This window comes from Mustela nigripes, chromosome 4 (assembly GCF_022355385.1).
Source record: "Mustela nigripes isolate SB6536 chromosome 4, MUSNIG.SB6536, whole genome shotgun sequence".
Taxonomy (NCBI): Eukaryota; Metazoa; Chordata; class Mammalia; order Carnivora; family Mustelidae; genus Mustela; species Mustela nigripes.
Window position 1 is genome coordinate 95,023,676 of NC_081560.1, and position 23,830 is coordinate 95,047,505.

Consider the following 23,830-nt stretch of genomic DNA (forward strand, 5'->3'; position numbering starts at 1 on the left):
CTCCTGTTAGGTCGGAACCATATTTGGAATATTTCTCCAAAGAAGGTATCCGGGTGGCCGACAGACACATGAGAAAATGATCCACATCATCATCATCAGGGAAATGCAACTCAAATGCGCAATGAGATACCACCTCACACCTGTCAGAAGGGCTGAAATCAACAGCACAGGAAACAGCAGGTGTTGGTGAGGAGGAGAAAGGGGGCCTTCGTGCACCATTGGTGGGAATGCAAGCTGGGGTGGCCACTCTGGAAAATAGTATGGAGGTTCCTCAAAAAGTTATGATCCGGCAGTCTCACTGCTGGGTATCTCCCCAAAGGAAATAAAATCACTACTTGAACATACCTGCACCCATGTTCACTGCAGCACTGTTTATAGCAGCCGAGGCATGGAAGCAGCCCAGCTGTCCACTGGTGTATGAGTGGATGATGAAGATGTGGTCTGCATGCACACACTCATGCACATACACAAAACCACACTAGAATATTACTCAGCCATAAAAAGAACAAAATCTTTCATTTGTGACAACAGAGATGGACCACAAGAGCATTATGCTGAGTGAAATAAGTCAGACAGGAGTGGTGCCTACTTGGCTCAGTCGGTTCAGCATCTGCCCTTGGCTCAGGTCATGATCTCAGGGTCCTGGGGTAAAGGACTTGGCGGGTTCTCCACTTGGTGGTGAATCTGCTTCTCCTTCTCCCTCTGTGATCTCTCTTGCTTTTGCTCTTTCTAAATAAATAATTAAAACATTTTTTCTTTTTTTTAAGAATTAAGTCACACAGAGAAAGATAAAAACTATATGATATCACTAATATGTGGAATCTTAAAGGAAGAAAGGGAGGAAAGAAGGAAAGAAAATTCCTTTCCTAATTTCCTTATTTTATTTTCTGTGGATACAGAAAATAAACTGGTGGTTGCCAGAGGTGGGCCAGGATTTGGGAGATTTATTTACCCGTTCGTATGATACATCTTTTTCTGTTCTTTTACTTCCAGTCTCTCTGCATCTAAGAATTCGAAGTGTATCTCCCATATGTCATATGTGGCATATTTTGGGGTCTTTTCTGGTCTCACGATCTCTGCTTTTTATTTGGATCATTTAATCCATTCACATTTAATATTATTATTGGTTATGGATTATAGATAGAATTGGAATACTGTCATTAGCTAGGTTTGCACTTTCACCTTTGCTTTCTGTAAGTCTTATGTTGCTTTCCTTTAGCTGTTTCTCCTTTATTGCTTTTTTTTTTTTTTTTTGCATGAAGTGAGTATTTCCTGGTATTTTCTAACAGAGTCTTAATTTCTTAATGATTTTTCCCGTATAGTTATATTTTTTGTTATATCCTTAATGGATGCCCCAGGGCTTGCCAGATACATCCTGACTCGTCACAATAAACTTCATGTTTAAGATAACCTAGTTCCAGTGAGATGTGAAAATGTTCAAGATCACTTGCCTGCCTTTCGGTATTATGTGAGAGACGTAGCATTTATCAGTGTTACCAACTAAGAATAGGTTGCTGTCATTATGACTCATTTAATTTTTATGTCTTTTAAAGGAGAGCAAGTATATATTTACAGCCTTTGTTTTATTAACTTCCTTATGTAACATTTCTGGTTCTCGTCCTTTTTTCCTGTGGATCGAAGTTACCATCTGGAGCCCTTTTCTTCCTCGGACACAGCTTTGCCTTCTCTCACCTCCTTTGGGCTGTTACTGGCAAGTTTATTACATTTCTGTATGTCATAGGCCCAATAATACAGCTGTGTATCATTACTATGCTTGCTTCTACACTCACCTAAGAGCGGAAAGGAGAAAAGATGTGCATTTGTACTGTCTGTTGTAATTGGATCGTTACCTTTACTCATACTGTCTGTTTTCTCATGTGGGTTTGAATTACTGTCTGGAGGTCACCTACTTACAGGCTGAAATGAGTGTTTGGTATTTCTTGGATGGTGGGTCTTCCAGTTCTCTCTGTTTTTATCACAAAATATTTTCATTTTGCCTTCATTTTGAAAAATAACATTTCTGGACATAAGATTCTTGGTTGGCAATGTTTTGGGGTGTGTGTGTGTGTGTGTGTGTGTTTTAGAAGTTTAGATGCTTAAATATTACTAAATGGTAACAGTTAAATGGATTCTGGTCCCCAGTATTTCTGATGAGAAGTCAACTGTTAATCTTGTTTATGGCGTCCTACACTTCTGTGAGGCTCTGCTCATTTTTCTTGTTGGGTCACATCATCTCCATCAATCTATCTTCAAGCTTACTAATTCTTCCCTTTGCAGAGTCAAACTCTTGAGCTTCTTTATTTCAGTTCTATTATTTAACCAAGAATCTCCATGTGGGCCTTTTTCATCATTTCTGCCTCTGGTCCATGGGACACTAGCATCATACCTTCTTTGGGCTTCTTTAATCATGGTTTCTTTGGATTCTTTGGATACATTTATCATTGCTACTTTGTCGTCTTTGTTAATCCAACATCTGGCTGCTTTCACAAGCAGTTCCTGTTTTACTTTCTTTCCTGGCATATGGGTCATTCTTTCCTGTTTCCGTATATGTGTCATCATTTTTTATTGGAAACTGGGAGTTTTGAGGATGTATTGCTGCAATTCTGGACTCGGGCCTCCCGCCACTGGGGCTTGTTGTGGTTTTCTGCTTGATTCTGTGTTTAGTGACTGCTTGGATAGTTTTAGTGGACCTGTTTCTGCCGCACTACAAGGTGAATTTTCCACTCTGCTCCTCAGCGGGCAGCCTGGGGTGTGCCCACGGTCCCCCGGAGTGTGGGTGGTGGCGCCTTGGGCAGAGCTCTCCACCTCACCCCTTGCCCACATGCCCACAGTCAGCTGTTAGCATCACTGATTGTGGACCGACTGTTCTATTGGTTTCGACTATGTCTTAGGACACAGATTGGTCCACAGTCTAATCCAATCAAATAAGGGCTTTTTTTTGGATCCTATTTATTTATTTTGGAGAAAAAGGGTGATCAGGGGGAGGGGCAGAGGGAGAGAGAGAGAGAGAGAGAATCTCAAGCAGTTTCTGTGCTGAGTGCATGACCTGAGATCATGAACTGAGCTGAAACCAAGTGTCAGATGTTTGACTGATGGAGCCACCCAGGCGTCCCCTCGTCTTTTTAAATGTATCTTCTTTGACTTCCTGTATGCCCTAATGACCATTTCCAGAGATTTTAAATGCTGCCTTTGATAGTTATTATCGTTTTTGCTAGGCAACAGGTTTGTGGAACTTTTCACACCATCCTGCCTGAAGTCTGGCCATCCGTTTTCAGAAGCATCTGCTTACATCCACTTCCTGCTGGTCTTACACCGATACCCAGAATGACTGTCACCTTACAATGGAGTGTTCACGCTAATTGTTCTGAGGCTTTCGTGAACATCTGGTTTCCTAATGCCCCTGCTTCCCTCCCGCTCGCGTACCTGTTTATAGTTTAATGTACTTGCTTATAAAAGCACATTTGAGTGATTAAATGACACTCCCTGAGGGGAGGTACCAGTGTTTGGATGAGGGTCCGTCTAGGAAATCCCTGCAACAGGTTGTTTACAGGGTATCCGGGGAGTTGCCTTGCGTACCGACCTCCTCGAGCTGCGTCATGAGAAGCCGGCCCCCGCTGGCACGCGCTTTGTTATAGACCATCTGGGTTTCGATCTGTTATTCTAGGGATCCAGAGAAATACTAGGAAAATAGTGTTTTGATGCTTCCTCCCTGGAGTCTTCCCTGCTCATGATAGACTTAGGAAGATTTGTCTGCTTTGATGCCCTCGGGGGTTCTGTCGATTCCTGGCACATTAGGTCATCCCTGTGCCCTTTGCCCCTGGAGAGTCCTACCCAAGCACCTGCTGCCTGGTGTGGAAGCCAGGTCAGTCCTGCGGTGGCCCCTCTATTGTCCGCAGCACCCCCGGCATCGTTCTCGGAAGTATTCTCTGACCTCAGTCACTTTCCTGATGTCCGTGGAATGTGAAGCTGGGAGGGGGGGTGCCGCAGAACTTTCAGTCCACCTAGCCCACCCTGTACCATCGACTGCTGGCTCTCCTGCCTCTCCAGGCTACTGACATGGGCCCGCCCTGGGGTCCCACGCGGAAGTCCCAGCCATATTTTGGCACCAGGGACTTTTGCCCAGAATCTGTCCGCCTGAGAGGTCTTCTCAGCAAAGAGAGGGAGGCTGCTCCTGAGAGCCGTTCCTCTCTGCTAAGAAAGACATTCATCTTTCTGATCCTTCTGTTATTGTTTTAGAGGCTGTGCTACATGGGGTAGCTGGAATCATTAGGGACTATTTGGGAATCCTCTGAAACTGAATGTGGAGAAGCATTCCCAGAAGGCCGCTCCCCCGCCCCCCAAAATCACAGCCCCACAGAGAAGTGCGTTTGCTGGTGTGTCTGCAGTGGAACCATCCCCTCCTCGGCCGTGCTCTCTGTATGGGGGCCAGCAGGGCAGGGGTCTGGCTGGGAAGGCTCCCCTGCTAATGGTGGTGTGGTCCTCCTCCCCCACGTCTCACCTGGCATGGCCTCGGGGCCCAAACCAGCCCGGTTGTTTCCCTGGAGCGTTTGCTTAATTCCGTTGCTGAGCTCACGAAGACAAACCGGGAGGAACATGGCTGCATCTGTCCCCACTGCCTTTCCAGGTGCCTGTGGCTGTGACACCAGCTGGGTGGCCTCTTACAGCAGCGAGAGCTCCAGTGGTGGCCACAGTACGACACTGGATGTGGCAGGACATCGGTTTATCTGCTAGAAACCTCCCTTACCCTTCCAGTATTTATGTCACCCCAGATGGACGGACACCCGACCCACAGAAATTTCATTCTCTTTGATAATCAGCATTGGATTTTATTTCCTTTAGGACAATGTGCCACTTCGTAAGATTTTCTTCTTTCTTTCTTTCTTTCTTTCCTCTTTCTTTTTTTTTTTAATTTGAGGATTTTATCAATTGGCTTGAGAGAGAGAAAGCACAAGGAAGGGGAACAGCAGAGGGAGAGGGAGAAGCAGACTCCCCGCTGAGTAAGGAGCCCGATTCAGGACTTGATCCCAGGACCCTGGGACCATGAGCTGAGCCAAAGGCAGACACTTGATTACTGAGACCCCTAGGTGCCCCAATAGGATTTTCATTTTAGGATCTTTGTTCTCTTATGGAGATTTAATGGGGCCGTGCTTGGAGCCTTGAAGAGCGGTAAGACCACATGAATTCCTTTCTGTCTATTCTCTGTTTGTTTGTGGCTTTTGGAACCACAGAAAGAAAATACTAATTGGAAACTGACCCACCCTGCTCACTGAAATAATGTTGGTGGCTGTCTTAGAGACGCTTGCTTTTCTTGCCTGTTGGAGGATTTCTGTAACTCTGTTGATCAGAATCACACACATAACTCATTTCAACAATGAAGACATTTTTCAGATCCTTCTGCTTCAAGCAGACATCGTCTTCCATTACTCAACATGGAAACCATGGTGTGGGGATTTCAGCTTGGTGGATAATGGCTCCATTTACAGTCCAACTTTCTCTTTAGAAATGATAAGGGAAATAAGGAAGAAATGCCTATTTGTCAGAATGGAGAAATGTAGACAATCTCTCATACCATTGTCAGCTTGACAAAAGGCATGGTTTATCTACCTAGATTCTGGAGTCTTTCTGAAATGAAGGAAGGCATTCAGAGATCATGAAAACACATGGGAGACCGAATGAGAGAGTCAGTCTTACAGCTGTGACCTCACTGCACACTACCCACCCCCACCCGCTGAAAACAAAACGTTGCATGGTTCTTGATTGTCGGGTAAAATGCTATCGTGTCAGAGATGAGGCCACTTCTCTCCCTCCTGCCAATGTGGCTGTTGCTGCACGCCTCCAATGGTCCCTTTCATTATTCTAAGAAGAAAGGAAAAAGCGATAGAAATGTAAGTCCATTTTTGCTAATGGGAGAAGAGAGCAATCCTGTTGTTAGGTCATCAGATTCTAACAAGGGACTTAATGCACCGGTGATTCATCAAATGGGGGCTCTGCTGTGACATCCAGTGGGCGAGAGGGCTGCTCTGTACCCCTGCGTGCACAAGGGAAGGGCACCCTGATCCCCAGGAGCTCAGTGGGGTCTTCACCCGGCAGAATCAATTTGGAAAGTGACACTCTGGCCGTAGAGGAGAGCTTCATGGACAGAGGTGTGTCAACGCGGGCCAAGCTTCTCTTTACTGTGAGGCTGTGTCTCTGACCCACTGAGATGCTGCTTGTAAACTCAGAAGGCTGTGGAGGGTCTTTGCCAGGACCATTTGTCCCCCAGGAGAAGCTCGGGCACCAGCTGCTGAGATAACTTCGACCCGCTCTCCTTGCAACCATTCTGATCAGTGCAGGCAGGGATGAGAATGTTTTCTGGACCAAACTTGACTGGGGCTGAAGTAAGAAAGGCAGCCGTGATGAAGGGACTGGTTTTGGAGTAAGGCAGCCTGCTGTGTTGCACCTCTGCCAGAAGGAGCGGCGTGACAGTGACCAGTCTCCAGACTCTTTGCGTCTCCCAGTTCCACCTTTTATGAAGAGGCAGTGCCATCTGTCATGTTCTGTGGACACAGGATACTTGGCGAGAAGGTGGAGGTCGGAAGAAGGCAAGTGTGTGGACCATGACACAGGACCCCGCCCTGTGCCGTGTTGGCACTCCGCTGACCACAGTTGGGCCATGCTGTCCTCTGTTCCTTGGCCGCTGTGTCAATTGAGCATGTCACCCAACCTCCAGGCTATCTCATTTCACTTTTGTAAAAGAGGGACCGACATAGCAGCCTCGAGGTCCTTGGGGACAGAACAGGGCATCTGTGCTCAGTGCTTCACGACGGAACCCGTGTGCCCCATGCTCGCGACTTCTGTGGACAGGATCATCTCTTGGACCCTGACGAGGAGACGCGGCAGTGTCCGGCTCAGTCGGGTGCTCTCACAGCCAGCCGCCTGCCTCCCACTCTCCTCGCTTGCTCCCCGCTCGCTGACATCTGATGTGTTAATGAGCAAAACTGACACAAACTTCTGTCATCATGATGTGTTTATGTCTTTGTTTTTATTCTCATGTGTGTCTCCCACTGACACACTGCTTGTCCTTGCTTGAACACTAGTGACGCAGATGACTTTCAGTGTATGTGGACCAAACTCTATCCTGGACAGCGGCCAAATGAAGGTTACAGGCACTTCTGTGAGCAGATAACGCCATTCATTTCTCTTTCCGTGATTGCCGGCTGTGCGCATGGCGGGGGCACGGTGGTGAGCCGTGTCAGTGTAGTGACCGCACGCATAGACGAAGGATCTTTGGCTGCTTTGAAAGCTTTTAGACTGGAAAGTGCACGAATCAAAGAAATCCCTGACGGAAGTTAGATCATGGCTTGAGTGTACAGGTGACAGGCAGAAAGGAGAAAGCAAAGCTGCCGTAAATTAGATTCCTGCATTATGCACGAATTCACTGACCTGCAGAGATTCTCCCAGTCATGACCTGGTTTTGTAACTCTCTGTCCAGGGGTCTCGTTGACTACTCCAGAGACGTCCTGACACACAAGCCAGCCTCTCCCAGGAACGTTTTCCTGCACGTGTTCTCCTTTCCTCGAAGAGCTTCATAATTCAAGTTGTCTAGAGCAAAGCCTGACGTCGCTTAGTGCCAATGAAACTTCATTCTGAGAGAATTTTAAAAAATTAGTATGTATATGCTCATAGTAGACTTCATTAGATAGTGATTGGAATTTAGCGTGAATTTTTAAAAATGGATAAGCAAAGTATGCCGACGGGGCTGCACCCTGCGCAGCGGTGCGTGGGGACCTCCCATGCGTAGGAAGTGAGGTCGTCCGTGCACGCTGTCCCTCCCACCTTGGTGCCTCCTGTCGTGCGTGCTCTGACCCCCGCTCTCGTTGGCTCACCTGCTTTCATCTGTTTGCTGAAGAAATGTGAGCTGCTTCACGCCAGAGCAAAGGGTTCTTTCATTTGGATCGTAGCCTGCGCTGAAAACAAATTGGCCTGGGTATCTGTTCACTGCCTCGCTTAGTGCCAGACGTGGCCCCGGAGAAGTTCCAAGGAAATCATGCCGTCGCCTAGCATCCTTATCAGACAGTAGTGACTCCCGAGTCCCACGTCTGGTACGTGGAGGGAGGGGAAGCTTTCCAACCCGGCCGGCCAGCCAGGCCCAGCACCGGCAGCACACGCTGTCAGACGTCATGACCATCAGACCAGAAATACGCTCCGTGCTCTCCTGTGCCCCCAGGATACAGCTTCACATGGCAGACGGAACCCACGGCTCTGCAAACCCACGTGCCTGCAGCCGTCCAGACCTCAGGGCCTCCCCACCTGAGACGTGGAAACACACACCGACGTGGGAGGCCGTGGTGAAGGTGGGGTTGGATGGGCCAGGTTGGTGGGCAGCTCAGTGTGGAGGTCCTGCGGCTGAGCAGAGGAGTGGCCAAGACACACACCTCCGTCAGAGACTCCTCCACGCAGTGCAGGAGAAGCCCCAGGAGGCTTCTCTGCCTGTTTCCATCCATATTTTGTCAACCTCATCAACAACCTCTCGGCCACGAATGGATTTGAGACCATCAGCCCTGAATGACGGGAGAGGTTGGGGCCACACTCACATCTGGAGGAAATTTGAAATCGGGGGAGGAGCAAAAATCAGAACCCGGACTAGGATCTCGGGGTGCTTCGAGTCAGTGAGCAAAGTCACGTTATCTTGGGCCTCCTCCTGCACCAGATGGATTCCCGTGTCCATGTGTGGAATGCTGAAGTAAATGAGGGTGCTTGTAAAGGTCTGGGAATGGGATCCGTTCTTTTCATTCACTGGATCATTTGACTCATAGTTATTAGCTCTAGGTACCTGGGGTAGATGTGTTAATGAGCAAAACTGACACAAACTTCTGTCATCATGATGTGTTTATGTCTTTGTTTTTATTCTCACGGGTCTTTACTGAGATGCTATTATGTGCTCCGCACCAAGCTAGGCACCTGGGACAGGCAGTAGAATAACAGTTTTTGGAAGCCCCTTAAGTTCTTGCAGGTGGCCCTGAGATCGCTCTGCGGTGTGACTGTCACCTCACATGTGGTCATTTGTCCACAGCTCCACAATGGGGGGGGACCGCACCCCTCAGACCAGCTTCCCCCATTGTCCCTGCACCTGCTGGGTCTGGGTCCAGGTGGGAGATCCGCTTTATATGCTGCTCATTCCTTCTGCACCCCTGTCCCCTCTCCGCTGCCACACGTAATCCTCAGGGACCTGGGAGCCGCTATGCTTCTCAGGGGTCGGTCCTGGCCCGGGTTCCGCTTCTTGAACTCAGCGCGTTGCTTTTGGTGTGCATTCAGCCTCCGTCTTTTACTGACAGAGATTGAAGCCAGGATCTGCTGATTTTGTGTTTTAAAGATAAATCCGTATCTGTGTCGGTGGGTTACAGAAAACTGCGTAACTGAGTTCTGACGTCTGAGTATTGCATTTTTTTTTTTTTTTGCTTTTTCTCTGTAGAGTTTTTTTTTTTATAAACATATATTTTTATCCCCAGGGGTACAGGTCTGTGAATCACCAGGTTTACAGACTTCACAGCACTCACCAAAGCACATACCCTCCCCAATGTCCATAACCCCACCCCCTTCTCCCAACCCCCCTCCCCCCAGCAACCCTCAGTTTGTTTTGTGAGATTAAGAGTCATTTATGGTTTGTCTCCCTCCCAATCCCATCTTGTTTCATTGATTCTTCTCCTACCCACTTAAGCCCCCATGTTGCATCTCCACTTCCTCATATCAGGGAGATCATATGATAGTTGTCTTTCTCTGCTTGACTTATTTCGCTAAGCATTGTTGAAAGTCCAGACTCTCCCATCGGTTTGGAATACTTGCTTTCCTTTACCGTTTCCTTACGGGACATGGACTCAGAATTTCCCCTCTTAGGTCCGAACAGCTGTGACCGTGTTTCAATTTCATCTGACTTCCAGGTTTGGTGATGGGTATTCAGTGAAGATTTGGCTCAGTCAGGAAACAAATCGGCACAACGCGATTTCGGACTGCTTGAAGCTCCATTTTCCAGGGATCCAGTTTAAGGTAGCACTAAAATCCTGCATTCCTCCTTTGTTTTCAGCCTGAGAAATCAGATGAGTGTGTTTGTCCTTTTCCCTGTTTTAATTCTGCGTGGTTAAGAGATAGTGCCTGCTGTGTGGCCTGTCTGCAAAGCACAGGCCACACGTCCCCACTCACAATAGCATGGCCAGTGGATATCGCTTGGCTGCCGTGAGTCTGGACACCATGCCTGTCTGACTGCTTTGTTGGGAGTCCCCGAGTGGACCGTGATTACATACCCCCACGACCTGTGGGCACAGCCCTCTTGCATGGCTTGATTTGTTCAGGAAGGAAGATTGCAGAAGGTAATGCCTTCCAGGTGTTGGCTCTTGGGTTTCTAGACTTGCTGATTTCAGCTTTACTTTACAACGAATGCCCTGCGCTTGGGACCCTAATCCTCTACTAGATGCAAAGTGTGATGCCTGGAGTAGCAGCATCTCCTTCCCCGGGGAGCTGCTTCAACCTACAAGATCTCAGGCCCCAACCTCCTGAATCCAAACCTGCCTTTAAGAAGGGGACCAGGGGACACCTACGCACATTAACATTTTAGAAGCACCACCCGTCCACAGGATCTTGGATAACTATGCGATTCCAGTGGGTCATACATAGGGTGTATCACCTATCACCTATCACCTGTGAATTCCAACGAGAGTCACGGAGTAACCCCCCGCCTTGGTAAGAAGCATGCTGTACGAGACCAGGCATTCATGCTCAGGGTCTCTTCCAGACTTCCAGTAACACCCCTGCTGAGAGTCCCTTGCACATGTGAAAAGAGGGTGGAAGATTTCCTCTCTTACCAAGAGCTGCTTGCTAGCTCACGGGGAGGACAGCAGGGAGCTCTGCTTAAAACCCGAGTGAGGGTCAGGTGCGACCATGCCTCCACCGTAAATTCCTCCTTCTTTCTCAGTAGGGCAAGGCACCTTCTTACCCCCAGGGAGGGCTTCCACATGCTGTGGCAGGGTGGGGATGTACGAGGGATGACAGAGCCATGCAGGCATGAGGAGGACCACGTACCAGCTGTGTCACCATCTCCACGTGTGCAATGGAGACCCTCAGACCCGACCCACCCTCCCGCTGCTATGGAGACGTGTGGTTTGAAGAAATGATAATTTATTTATCACTTAAGTGCAGTGTGGTCCATCTTACTGATTGCTCATCATGTGATGCAATTTACAATTTGTTTTTGGTTTTTAGGGGCAGCGTCTGAATTTGTTGGAATACCATGTTCCGAAACAGTGGGAATGCTTAGCAGACCTGTTTCGCGTTCTAGAGAACAACAAGACCTTGCTGCATATCAAACACTACTCCATCAACCCAACCACTTTGGAACAGGTATGGTACTGGGAATGCTTTGGCCGTCTGCATTTCAGTGTGGGCTCGAGGCCTCCCACAGCCAATTTTAAAATGAGCCAGATGACTTCTTGAGGTTGTCTTTTCCTTAAATTAATCACTGGCTTTACTGAATAAGACAGTGAGAGTGAGGAGGTCTGTTTCCTGTCTGCTGTCCACTCAAGGTATGTGGTCGGCAGGGCTCCCATCTGTCCACACTTACACTGGGCATTCACTGGGCAAGCCATGCCCCATTAACCTTCCCTTCTTCGTTTGGCTCCCCCGCCCCAATGTCTAAGGGGACTGCACCATAGCTGAGCCATTGCTCACTTTGGGAAGCAAAGTGAACTGAGTGCCAGAAGATAGAATTAAATGCCACCTTCATTCTTAAGCCATATGCTCAAGGCATCCTGATTTCCAGGTGGCTTAGTGACCATCCCTACATTGAGCTGCATCCTCAAAGGATTTTCCTGTTTATGGAGGTTTCCAAATGGGTGGTATGAATGAAAGCTTTGTGGGTTTGTTTTTTTTTTTTTTTTTTGAAAAGTTGGGCAGCACTTGGAGGAGATGTCCCTTTGTGCAACAGTTGAGAAGAGAAGGTCTGGTGTCCTCACAGGTTCATAATGATTTTCATCATTTCTTTCAGGTATTTATTAATTTTGCTACTGAGCTACCGAAATCTTCACCATCTAGCGCGGCTGCCCCCACTGGCTCTTACCAGCCCCCTCACCTGCCTGTCTAAGGACCTAAGGGGATGTTTCTAAGAGGAATAATACCTTGTCTTTTATTCCAATTTATCACCTCGGAGGAGCTGGGAGTCAGGCTCCATGTGGTCGGACCCCTTCTCTCTTCCTTTCCTCTTTGAAGCTGTTGGTTAACTCATAACCTGCCGGCTGGAAGATTGTTTCTGTAGACTTTTGGAAAGTTCCTCCCACATGGCTAATCCCTCTGACAACTGGGGTGGGGGAGACATGACAGATCCTTCATGACATGGGTGCAAGTGAACCCAGAGTCCAACCTGAGACATTTGGAGCTGTCAAAGGCTGGCCATTCCCGAACACTCCACTGTACTTTTAAGGAAACCGAGGTGGCCAGGGCTGGTAACTTTCCTAACTGGTTTATTTAGGAAATAGTACCACATACTGTTTCCTGTTTCTGTCCTCTTTCATCATCAGATAAGAGATCAAGAGGTTTTTTGTAATACTGGATATTATATGGGAAGACATATAAAAATTGCCACTTCTTTCACACAAAAGATGTTTCTTTAAAAAATTGGAATGCGGAGCTTTTTAGCAAACACTTTAGCAAAATTAAGTCAGTTGAACTGGATACTCTATGTTGTATATAAAACTTATGCCAGATTTTCATAGATTTTAAATATAGGCAGGGATGGAAAGAAAAAGAATGTGGATGTGTTTTCTCTTTTTAATTCATTTCTCAGTTTCCTTAATGCCTCCTGGTATTCTGAGGCATATTCTAGTTTCAAAACCAATGATGTATGATGACTAACATCATAATTCTAAAAAAAAAGAACAGTGCTGTAAACTGTCTAGTTACTTGAAATTGTACCTGCAAAATTAGTACCATATGTAGGAAATAAACATTAACTTTAAAATTTTCTAACAATTCTGCCATTCTCAGAATGACTTTTCTAGCATTTTTAGAGATAAAGTGCTATGCTGTGGCACTTGACATTGGCCAGAGACACTTCACATTCTGCACCTGAGAGCGAAATGTGTCAAGTCCTTTTGACCACCACTGAAAACAGTTTCTAGCTGGACATTTCTGAGCCACGAGATACTTCTCAACCTTCTCTGAATAACGCTTTTCTCAAATCACCATGGAGCGCTGCGTTAATTTCATTTTAAAATTTGACCTTATCTAGTTAAATTTTTGAGTGATAGTAGCTTGTGGCCAAAGGAGCCGCTTTGCCAGCACATTACTTTACTAACGCAGGATTTCACCGAAATCTGTCTTTCCTGATATCATTCGATACTGGAGATCTTTTTAACCTGTCAGGATTCAGCCAATCACAGAGACTTTTGCTGAATGATTTGATCCACGTAAATCCCATGAATTATGCTTTCTTAAGGTTTAGGGTTTAGGATTTCTTACAGTTTAAGGTTTAGGATCCCGCCCCCCCCCCCCCCCCCCCCCCAGTTCTAACAGTCTCACTGTCAAAATGGGAGATGTACTCCTTCGTGATGATTGTTGTTGAATCCATCCATAAAAATCTGTGACCCAGGAACGTGTTTTCACTGCGGTGAATAAACGAGATGTGCTTTGATTGAACCTGATTCTTGGAATAAACTTGTGTATTTTCTGGCATCGTTAGGGATCCCGTTTAACCAAGCTAGGGAGGCAATATACCTACTCAAGATCTTTTAAAGTTTGAAAAGGTTATAATTTGATTGTGCTTCCGACTGTGATGTTCTGCTCGTAGGGATTCTTTCCCGCCCTTTGAGCCGCTGTAGTCTTCGAGGTTGTGCTTTCAGGTAAGCCTTTGAAGAATAAACAGAAAGAAAAAAGAAACTCAGTATGTGAAAGCACCATACCCCAGAAGACTGGACAGGAAAGGTCAAATCTTATGTTAGTGTTGAAAATGTCATTGCATTTTTAAGTCATGCAGATGTTTTATGCCTGTAGAGTTAAACATTTGTCTTAAGACCTTTGGGCTTATGGCCATACAATGGAGACTTTTAAATAAGCAGCCTTCTTCTGAAAGCACTCGGAGTCGAGTCCTTCATAAGGCCGAGATCATCATGATTATTCCTGTCCCAGGAACCCAGCTTTATTATAGGGTTTATCTTTACCCGGATATTTAAACAGAGGATGTATGAAAGCCCACACGCAAAAGCAGGATTGGAGAAAGCAAACACGAAGTGTATTTTTAGAACAATAAACAGTGGAGGACTTAAGGTTATAGTTAGCTTGGTTCAGTGAATGTTGAATGTTGAACCGAGAAATAGCCCAACACGACCTCTCCACACCTTTTCACGGAATATACCTCCTCCACACCCTCCATTGCTGTTTGGTGTTTGTGAGTGTGATGTGAATGCTTGAGCTTAATCACAAAATTCCACCCCCCCCCCAAAATGTGGGATATAGACATTAAAATGTTCAGACTGGTTTGAGCATGTTACCGTCTTTGACTTTGCTCTGGTGTGTTGGAGTAGTGCAGGTCTGTGATGATTTTGGTGTGGTACGCCGGTGGCCTTACCACCCAGTTTCACATCCTCGAGTAACGCCCTCACTTGTACACATGCACACACATGTTCCTCTGTTTCGTCCATACTGTTGAGCCCATTCTGTGTACACAAGTAGGCAGTTGGTACGTAAACATGAGGGTGGGAAGGACCCCCTGTCTGTGTCCTTGAGAAGCGGGCAGGTAGGTGGGGAAGGCCAGGTGGGACTTGCGGGCAACAAGCCCTGCCTGCTCAGGGGCCATGTAGTGGTTCCTCTTAACTCAGGGTGCAGGAACCAGCTTCATAGAATAGTTACCTCCTGGGTGGACCGTCACAGAGGGGGAAACGTGAACAAAGGGTATATCAGAGCAAATCAACAGTTCTCGATGGGCAATGGATATTTGCCTGCTATTCTGTTAGAAGCTCATACAGTGGCTCCACAGACATCAAAAACCCAGCTCTGCCATCTTTAGAATTCCTCTTATATGCCAAAGTGGCTGCTGGAGCACCAGCTTTCACAATATTCAAAGCAGAAAACAAACTGAATTAAGGGGGGGAAAAACACACTATTTAGAGGTTTTCTGGGGGGTGCCTGGGTGGCTCAGTGGGTGAAGTCTCTGCTTTCAGCTCAGGTCACGATCTTGGGGTCCTCGGATCAAGCCCCGCATCGGGCTCTCTGCTCAGCAGGGAGCCTGCTTCTCTCTCTCTCTCTCTCTCTCTGCCTGCCTCTCTGCCTACTTGTGATCTCCGTCTGTCAAATAAATAAATAAATAAATGTGGCGGTCTGTTCCACATCCTCAGGTGTAGGGGACATTGTCATACAGTTTTAGTTGAATCCCAAATGTGAAAAGAGAGTTCTGATTCTATGTAAGATCAAAATGGGTGCTGGATAGACAGCCCGCAATCTCTACTGTAGGAACACAGACCAAGTGGTGTGCCATTTGCATGAGAATGGAATAAAATCAATTTGGGGGCATGTTGAGTAAACCAACTAATGGCAAATGAGGACTATCTTTGGTCAGTCCATGTTCTGAAGATTTCTTCTTCTTTTTAAAAATATTTTATTTATTTATTTGACAGAGAGAGAGATCACAAGTAGGCAGAGAGGCAGGTAGAGAAAGGGGAGAAGCAGGCTCCCCGCTGAGCAAAGAACCCGATGTGGGGCTTGATCCCAGGACCCTGAGATCATGACCTGAGCCAAAGGCAGAGACTTACATGTTCTGAAGATTTCTGTTTTCAGAGTTAAAGTAGTATGTTAAGATCTAGGGGTCAGATGCCATCTGTATTTATAAAGATATTGTCAAGTAGAATGTAGTAGCTAAGGGGAGAAAGAAGCTTATGGGTATTTTCTGTTTGGACTTAATAAATAGCCCTGTCACTTACTCACAGTGGGAATTCCTTATAAGAGTATTAATAGATAATTTTTCCTCCTGCTGGAAAGGGTTTCAAGTTGCTGAAAGAATTCAGAAGCATTTTTTCTTACTTACTTGCTTTTCTTTATCATTGCAAAAGAAACATTTCACCACCTTATCAGTGAATCCATCACATTTGTCCTTACATGTGAGTGTTTTAAGGAAAAATGGGGTCCACTGAGTGAAATTTACATCTGAAACTGAGCAAGATTCATTGCTTAAAATATACATCTAAGAAAGCCTGGAGTATATCTTCCTTTTAAACAGAAGGGAATGTTGTGACCACTGTGTTGGGCATGGCATTTACATCTCATTCTTGTGGTTCGTCTTGTGAATTTCACCTATTACCAAACTGTGGTGGTATGTTACCTGGTTTGTGGTTTTGTCCTTGAGAAACTGGGAACAAGACTTCAGATCAACCTTCCTGAGACGCCCTAGTGGTGATGGGTCCGTGGGTACCATGCTTGTCACTCGCTTGCACACGGGGCATGTTCTGCCCAAATGTAGTCATGAGAAGACTTCTTTTGCCCCAGCATGAATTTAATTGAATTAGGATCTCAGACGAGGGCAAGACAGCCGTCCGGGGAGTCCACTGGCTGGGCATCAGGAGATCAGGCTTGATTTCCGGCTCGAGTGGCATCTTTTCCACTGAAACCCTGATTTTCTATTTTCTTCACTTTTATGATTAGGATGAGATCTCTAAACAGCCTAGTGAAATCAGCAAACCTCCACAGGAAGTGCACGAATATACGCCATTAGCAAAGAGAATGGAGCAGATCTACTCATAGAAATGGGATATAAGAGAATAATATGGCAAACTTTATGCAGATTATTTCAAGACAGATGAAATAGATGAGATTTTTTTGAAAACCATTAATGATCAAGGTATGTCAAGAAAACACTAGCCACACGAGAACATGAATTGGTAGCCATGGGTAATCACCCTGCCTTTAATTTACCCTAAGACAGGAGACCCAGATGGTTTTATGAGTCATACCAAAGGAGATAAACTCTATGCTATACAGCTATTTTAGGAAATAAGGAAAAATTGCTATCAATCTCACTTTCTGAAACCAGTATAAACTTGGCACAAAAAGTTTTCCAAGAATAAAGGTAAAGCAAGTATAGAGCAACTTCAAACACTGATATAGAAATATTGGTAAGTGGACCTCAGCAGTGGGTGGAATACGGCTTATAATCAGTATGATTTATCTAAGGTTTGCAACAGTGGTTCAAAATGACAAAGGTAGGTGCCTGGGTGGCTCAGTCCATTAGGTATCTGCCTTCAGCTCGGGTGATGATCCCAGGATCACGAGCCCAGAGTTGGGCTCCCTGCTCGGTGGAGCAGCATCTCCTTCTGCCTGCCACTCCCCCTGCTTGTGCGCTCTCTCTCTTCGTCCAATAAATAGATAGAAATCTTTTTTTTTTTTAAATGAGAAACTTAATGCAATCCACTGCATTCAAAGGTAAGAATGTGAATTGTCTGAAATGCAGACCAAATATTTCATGAAACAAATAAACTATATTAGGATACTAATATTTGTTAAAATTAACATTGCAAGTGAATTTCCACAATCTGATAAAATATATCTGATCCTGTACGTGAAATGTTACAAGCTGACCTGTGTTGCTCTGTGTAAATACACAGTTCCTCTCTTGGGGACTTTTCCCTACTGAGTCTTTCTTTCTTCTTTATCTCTCTTGGCCCTGCGTCTTCTTCTTCAACATTCAAAAGGCCCTTGAATGTCTGTCTAATTTTAGGAAATAGCCTGTCAGTGGCTCCAGTCCCCCAACTCCCTCTTTCTTGGCCTAAGGGCCAGAGTTTCTGCTGCCTTTGCTGCCCTCCAGACCTACGCTGCCCACTTTCCCTCTGCCCCCACCTACTGCGCTTGGGACACGGCTATTCATGCCACCAGAACACCTGGCTGAGACCAGCAAGGGCTTCCATTTAGGGGTGGACTGACATCTTCCCCACCTGGTCATTCACCATCCTGAGGAAGGGTGACGGGACATCCCACTGGACTGCAGTCATGCTATGGTACTCTTACCTGACCACATGCCCCACCACGCCCTGCCTGCCAGCCTCCTGCTTTCTAATCTGTGGAGGCTGGTAGGGTGGAAACTCACTGCTGTCAGAGTAAACCAGAGGATCAGTAGTGAGGTTTGGACGCCCCGACTTGCTGCCCTGCACACACTTCTCCCCCCGTCACTCGAACTGCCTTAGCCTTCTTTACACAGTTGGAAGGAATCCCCAGCTGCCACAGGAGTGTACACAGAAGTCAGTACACTGTGCTAACTTGTCCCCTCCAGGTGTCAGCTTGAGCGCTGTCCTTTCTGGATGCTTCTTTGCTCCCTGCCCAGGTTCCTCCTTCCACAATCGCTGTCATTGCAACTGTGTACATCATCTCCTTCCCAACACGCACCATGGGGACAGTGTCACCTGTGAGCAGTTATCTGACCAAGTTTATCTTCCCCACTCAATTGTGGTTGCCACCAGACCAGTGACGTGACATGTGTATGTGTACATGGGTGTGTTTCCTTTTTCCATCGGATTCCCATATGCCTGGCCCCAGTTCGGTGATCCCCGGACGGTTGGGGGGCTGAGGATTCCATGAATGAGTGAACGGCCATTGATTTGCTCTCAGGATAACCAGGCTGCTGCCTGATAACCTCCAGGGCTACGTCTGGTGGGGACGCGAAGCTGGCAGAGAAGGACACGCAGAGCAGAGCTGACGTGGAAGATGATTGTGGCCAACAGCCATAACCTGAGCAGGGGCCTCCGTGCTGCCAAGAAAGGCATAGAGGTCTGATGGCACCCAGCCTGCACAAGAGGAAGCAGGTGCAACAGGAGGGGAGGGTGGTGAGCTAGGGTCTGGGCAGCTGCTCTGCAGGTGGGCACCCGGCATGCCCCCCACGCTTCCAGGCGTCTTTAAAAAAATCATTTCCAACTGTGGTAGTCCTAGTGCTGGAGCCTGATGTTGGATCCAGAATGAATGTTCTTGCACACATTTGAGTGAACAGACAGAGAAGGAGGGGGACGTAAGCAGGACACACATTACCCTTAGAACCGCATGTTTCCTGTTAGGGGACCCCGCAGGAAATCCTGCCGTGACTGCTCGATCTTTCTGAGCCCAGCACACCTTAGCCTCAGGTTAGGCTCCACAGGTGCTCGGCTGTGTCTGCTGCCCTGGCCGCCGGGAAGCGCCCTTGCTGGTTGTAAATACCTGTGCATGAACCGGCAATCGTCCCCGACGCCAGAGTCCCTCTCTGGAGTGTCTTGGTCTTCTAGAGTGAGCAAGACCTGCGTTACCCCGGGAAACCTTCACTCACTCACTGGCTTCTTAGAGGCAGGAGATGTGGAGACGTCTTCTTTCAAGTTATTCAAAGTGAAAAATGTAGAATTACCCTCCCTCCTCCCCGTGTAACCATAATGTCCACAGGGAAAAGAGAATGGCCAGGTTCTAGGTTCCAGGTGTGCAGCTTATAAATGGGATGGCCAAGACACATTAACCGCACACTAACTAAACTGAATCACCTTCAAGCAAGTTGGTAATAACTGCCCCCTTTCCTCCTCCTCCTCCTCCTCCTCCTCCTCCTCCTTCCTCTTCCTCTTCTTTTAAAGAATGAGAAAGAGAGAGAGAGAGAGAGAGAGAGCAAGCAAGGGAGGGAGGAAGGGGAGAGAGAGAGATCCTTTTTTTTTTTTAAAGATTTTATTTATTTGACAGAGATCACAAGCAGGCAGAAAGTAAAGGGGAGAAGCAGGCCCCCTACTGAGCAGAGAGCCCGATGCGGGGCTCGATCCCAAGACCCTGAGACCATGACCTAAGCCGAAGGCAGAAGCTGAATCCACTGAGCCACCCAGGCGCCCCGAGAGAGAGATCCTTAAACAGACTCCTTGCCCCGTGCAGAGCCCAACTTAGGTCTCTATCCCAGGACCACCCCAAGATCATGACTTGAGCCGAAATCAAGAGGCAGACACTTAAGTGACTGAGCCACCCAGGTGCCTAGTAACAAAGATCTTAACAGGAATTTGATGTGTCTGAAAAAGGGAGTGCATTGTCCATCAGATACAAACAGAAAATGCCACTATTAGCCATGATAATAATATGTCTCATGCTTGTGGAAAGCAGACATGCAGTGCCAACATTTTAAGGATGATTATCACACAGACACACAAGATGTGGATGGACCTGGGACCAGGCATAGTGCATCCTGGGAGAGGTGTCCTCCAGGCTTAGAGAGCGGAAGCTGGGGCAGGGCAGTCCTTGTCTGCATGGCCAGAGGTCCACATGGGGATGATGAGGGCAATGATGGGACCCTGGCAGCCTCAGGGGACTCATTGGTGTACAAGAGCCCCACTACATCTCGCCTCTCACCCTGGAATCACCTGGCTGGTGCTGGTGTCCATTCTGGGGTGGAAGGAACCAGGGCCTGGATATCAGGAGAACCTCCGAGAGCATGGGATTTATGACAGTGGAAGAACAGAAACATATGCGTTGAGCACCTGCTGGGCCTTTCTAAGACAGGTTTTGTTTCTGGATCTTTCTTCTTAGGTCTCAATTTTTACTTTTTCTCCATCCTTCTATTGCCCTCCAGATGCTGGCAGGTCTCCCGTCCCGTCTTCCAGCTCACCCTTATCTTCCTTCTGGTCTTCAACATAGAAAACACGATTAACAATTCCCCCTGTGGTTCTCATTTTAGGCTGCGGGCGAACACTGAAGCACCATGACCTGAAATAATGAGTGCTTCTCAGTGTGGTGTGAGCAGCCTCCGCTTCCCAACAGGGGCCAGAGGCCGCCTCTAGACAGCTTGCCTGTTGTCCTTGGGCATTGGAAAGACCTTTAGTGAGGGCAGGAGGCCTTTACTGGTAGCAGCCATCCAAACCGATGTACAGAAACATACCACCAGAACACCTTGCTCAGAAGTGGAAAGGCATAGTAGAAAAATGGGGTCTTTGGACAGACATGCAAAAGAATGAAACTGAGTCACTTTCTTTCACTACACACAAAAATAAACTCAAAATGGATTAAGGAAATAAATATGAGACCCAGAACCATAAAAGTCCCAGAAGAGAGCATAGGTAGTAATTTCTCTGGCATTGGCTGTAGAAATTTCATTCTAGATATGTCTCCTGCGGCGAGAGAAACAAGAGCAAACACAACCTATTGGGACAAGCTTCCACACAGGGGAGCCTGGGGGGCTCAGTTGGTTAAAAATCTGGCTCTTGATTTTGCCTCAGGTCATGATTCCAGGGATGTGAGATCGAGCCCCACGTCAGGGTCTTCACTCAGTATGGAGTCTGCTTGAGGATTCTCTCTCTCTTTCTCCCTCTCCCCCTCTCCCCACTCTCTCTCTCTAAAATAAATAAATCTTCCCTTGCGTTGCAAGGGAAACAATCAATGAAACTGAAAGGCAACCTATAGAATGGGCAAAGAGCTTTGCAAATGAGGTATCTGATAAAAAGTTAGTATCCCAGGAGCACCTGGGTGGCTCAGTGGGTTAAAGCCTCTGCCTTCAACTCAGGTCATGATCTCAGGGTCCTGGGATTGGGCCCCACACCGGGCTCTCTGCTCTGCAGGGAGCCTGCTTCCTCCCCTTTCTCTCTCTGCCTCTCTACCTACTTGTGATCTCTGTCTGTCCAATAAGTAAATAAAATCTTAAAAAAAAAAAGTTAGTATCCCAAATCTATAACAAATTTGTAGAAGTCAACACCCCAAACTAAACAATTCAATTTAAAAAATGAGTGGGGAGTTCCTTGGTGACTCAGTGGGTTAGGTCCTCTACCTTCTGCTCAGGTCATGATCTCAGGGTCCTGGGATCGAGCCCCGCATCAGGCTCCCTGCTGACCAGGGAGCTTGCTTTCTCCTCTCTCTCTGTTTGCCTCTCTGCCTACTTGTGATATCTGTCTGTCCAATAAATAAATAAGATCTTAAAAAAAATTGGGCGGAAGACATTTCTCTGAAGAAGACATCCAGATGGCCAACAGACACATAAAAAGATGCTCCACATCACTCATCATCAGGGAAAGGCAAATCAAAACACAATGAGATACCACTTCACACCTGTCAGATGGCTAAACTCAACAACACAAGACACAAGTTTTGGCAAGGATGCAGAGAAAGGGGAAATTTCTTACAGTGTTGGTGGGAATGCCAATGGGGCAGCCGCTCTTAGAAATAGTATGGAGGTTCATCAAAAACTTACAAATAGAACTACCATATGATCTGGTAATTCTACTCTTGGGTATTCACCCAAAGAATACAGAAACACTAATTCAAAGGGATACATGCAGCCCTATGTTTATAACATTATTTACTTCAGCCAAGATGTGGAAGCCGCCCAAGTGTCCATCGACTGATGAATGGGTAAAGAAGTGAGATACACACACACTGGGATATTATTCAACCATGGAAAGAATGAAATCTTGCCATCTACAATGACGTGCATGGAGCTACAAGGTATTATGCTGAGTGAAATAAGTCAGAGAAAGACAAATACCATATGATTTCACTCATATGTGGAATTTAAGAAAAAAACACATAAATATAAGGGGAAGAAAAGATGGGGAAAGAGAGACAAACCAAGCAATAGAGTCTGAACTCTAAAGAACAGACTGAGGGTCACCAGAGGGGATATAAGTAGGGCGTTAGGGGACACAGGTGATGGGGATTAAAGAGTACATGTATCAGGATGATATAAAATAAAATAAATAATTTAAAAATTAATCATGGTCAGTGAAAGTTTCCCTGAGGACTGACATTGTAAGCCTCACCCTGAAGCAGGGAAAAAAAAAAAAGTGTTTTAGAGCTGGTCAGGGCCATATGTCTTGGTCTTAGGGCTTCTGTAACAAAGTCCCTACAAATGAAATGGTTTAAAAGAACAGAAATTTCCTGTGGACCTTGATGGTGTTATGTTAAGTGAAGTCAGTCTGACGGAGACAAACACCACAGGACCTCACTCACATGTGGGATCTAACAAACACGACAATCACATGAGCAAAAAGCGGAAACAGACCCATAAACAGAGAGAACAATCTGATGGGTGCCGGGGGAAGGGGGGAGAGGGGAGAGGGATGCACAAAATGGGTGAGGGGAGGGGCCCTGAGTGGCACAGTCAGTGACCACCCCACCCTTGATGTTGGTTGAGATCAGGATCTGAGGGCTATGGGATTGAGCCCCACATGGGTCTCTGCACTCAGCAGGGAATCTGCTTGAGATGGTCTCTTCTTCTCCCTCTGCCCCTCCCCCATCCCGTGCTTGCTCTGTCTCTCAAAATAAATAAATAAATCTTTTTAAAAAATGGCTGAAGGGGAGTGGGAGGCACAGGCTTCCAGTTAGGGAAGAACCCCCAGCCCACAAAGAGAGCATCGGTGCCTCTGCATCTCTCCTTCCTGCTGTCAGGGCACCGCGGACAGCAGCTGAATAACCCACAGCTGAAACTTACCTCGTGAGCAAACTCCTTGTGAGTCTTAGATTGGTCAGTGCAGGTAACCGCAGGAGATCCCCTCGGAACGGCCCCAAGGTCTTCAGTCTCAATATCTAATTAATCAACTTTTTGGCCAAACCCTGTTCACCGTGTCTGCTCCCTGGGGAGGCTCCAGGAGAGAACCCGTTTCCTTATCCCTTCCAGCTTCTGGACGTGACCAGCATCCCCGGCTCATGGCCCCTCCCTCTGCTTTCCCAGCCCATCAGTCCCACACACCTGCTCTCGGCGTGGGGGGCTTACCTCTTTCCCTCATACAGAGGGAAAGATTGTTTTGAGTCTGCCTGGAGAAGCCAGGATGATCTCGCCATCTCAAGGTCCTCAATCTATTCCATCCACAAAGTCCACGTAAGGGGACACATTCCCAGGTCCCAGAGTATAGGG

General features: G+C 46.9%; 1 protein-coding gene across 1 annotated transcript in view; it reads left to right on the plus strand.

The window, feature by feature from the left end:
- ABCA13 (ATP binding cassette subfamily A member 13) overlaps window positions 1–12,109 on the plus strand; it is a 319,855-nt gene extending 307,746 nt beyond the window's left edge. Inside the window, exons 61-63 of the mRNA XM_059397601.1 lie at window positions 9,918–10,023; window positions 11,233–11,370; window positions 12,014–12,109. Coding sequence (XP_059253584.1) covers window positions 9,918–10,023; window positions 11,233–11,370; window positions 12,014–12,109 — 340 coding nt within the window. The remainder of the gene's footprint in view (window positions 1–9,917; window positions 10,024–11,232; window positions 11,371–12,013) is intronic.
- Window positions 12,110–23,830: the final 11,721 nt, after the last annotated feature.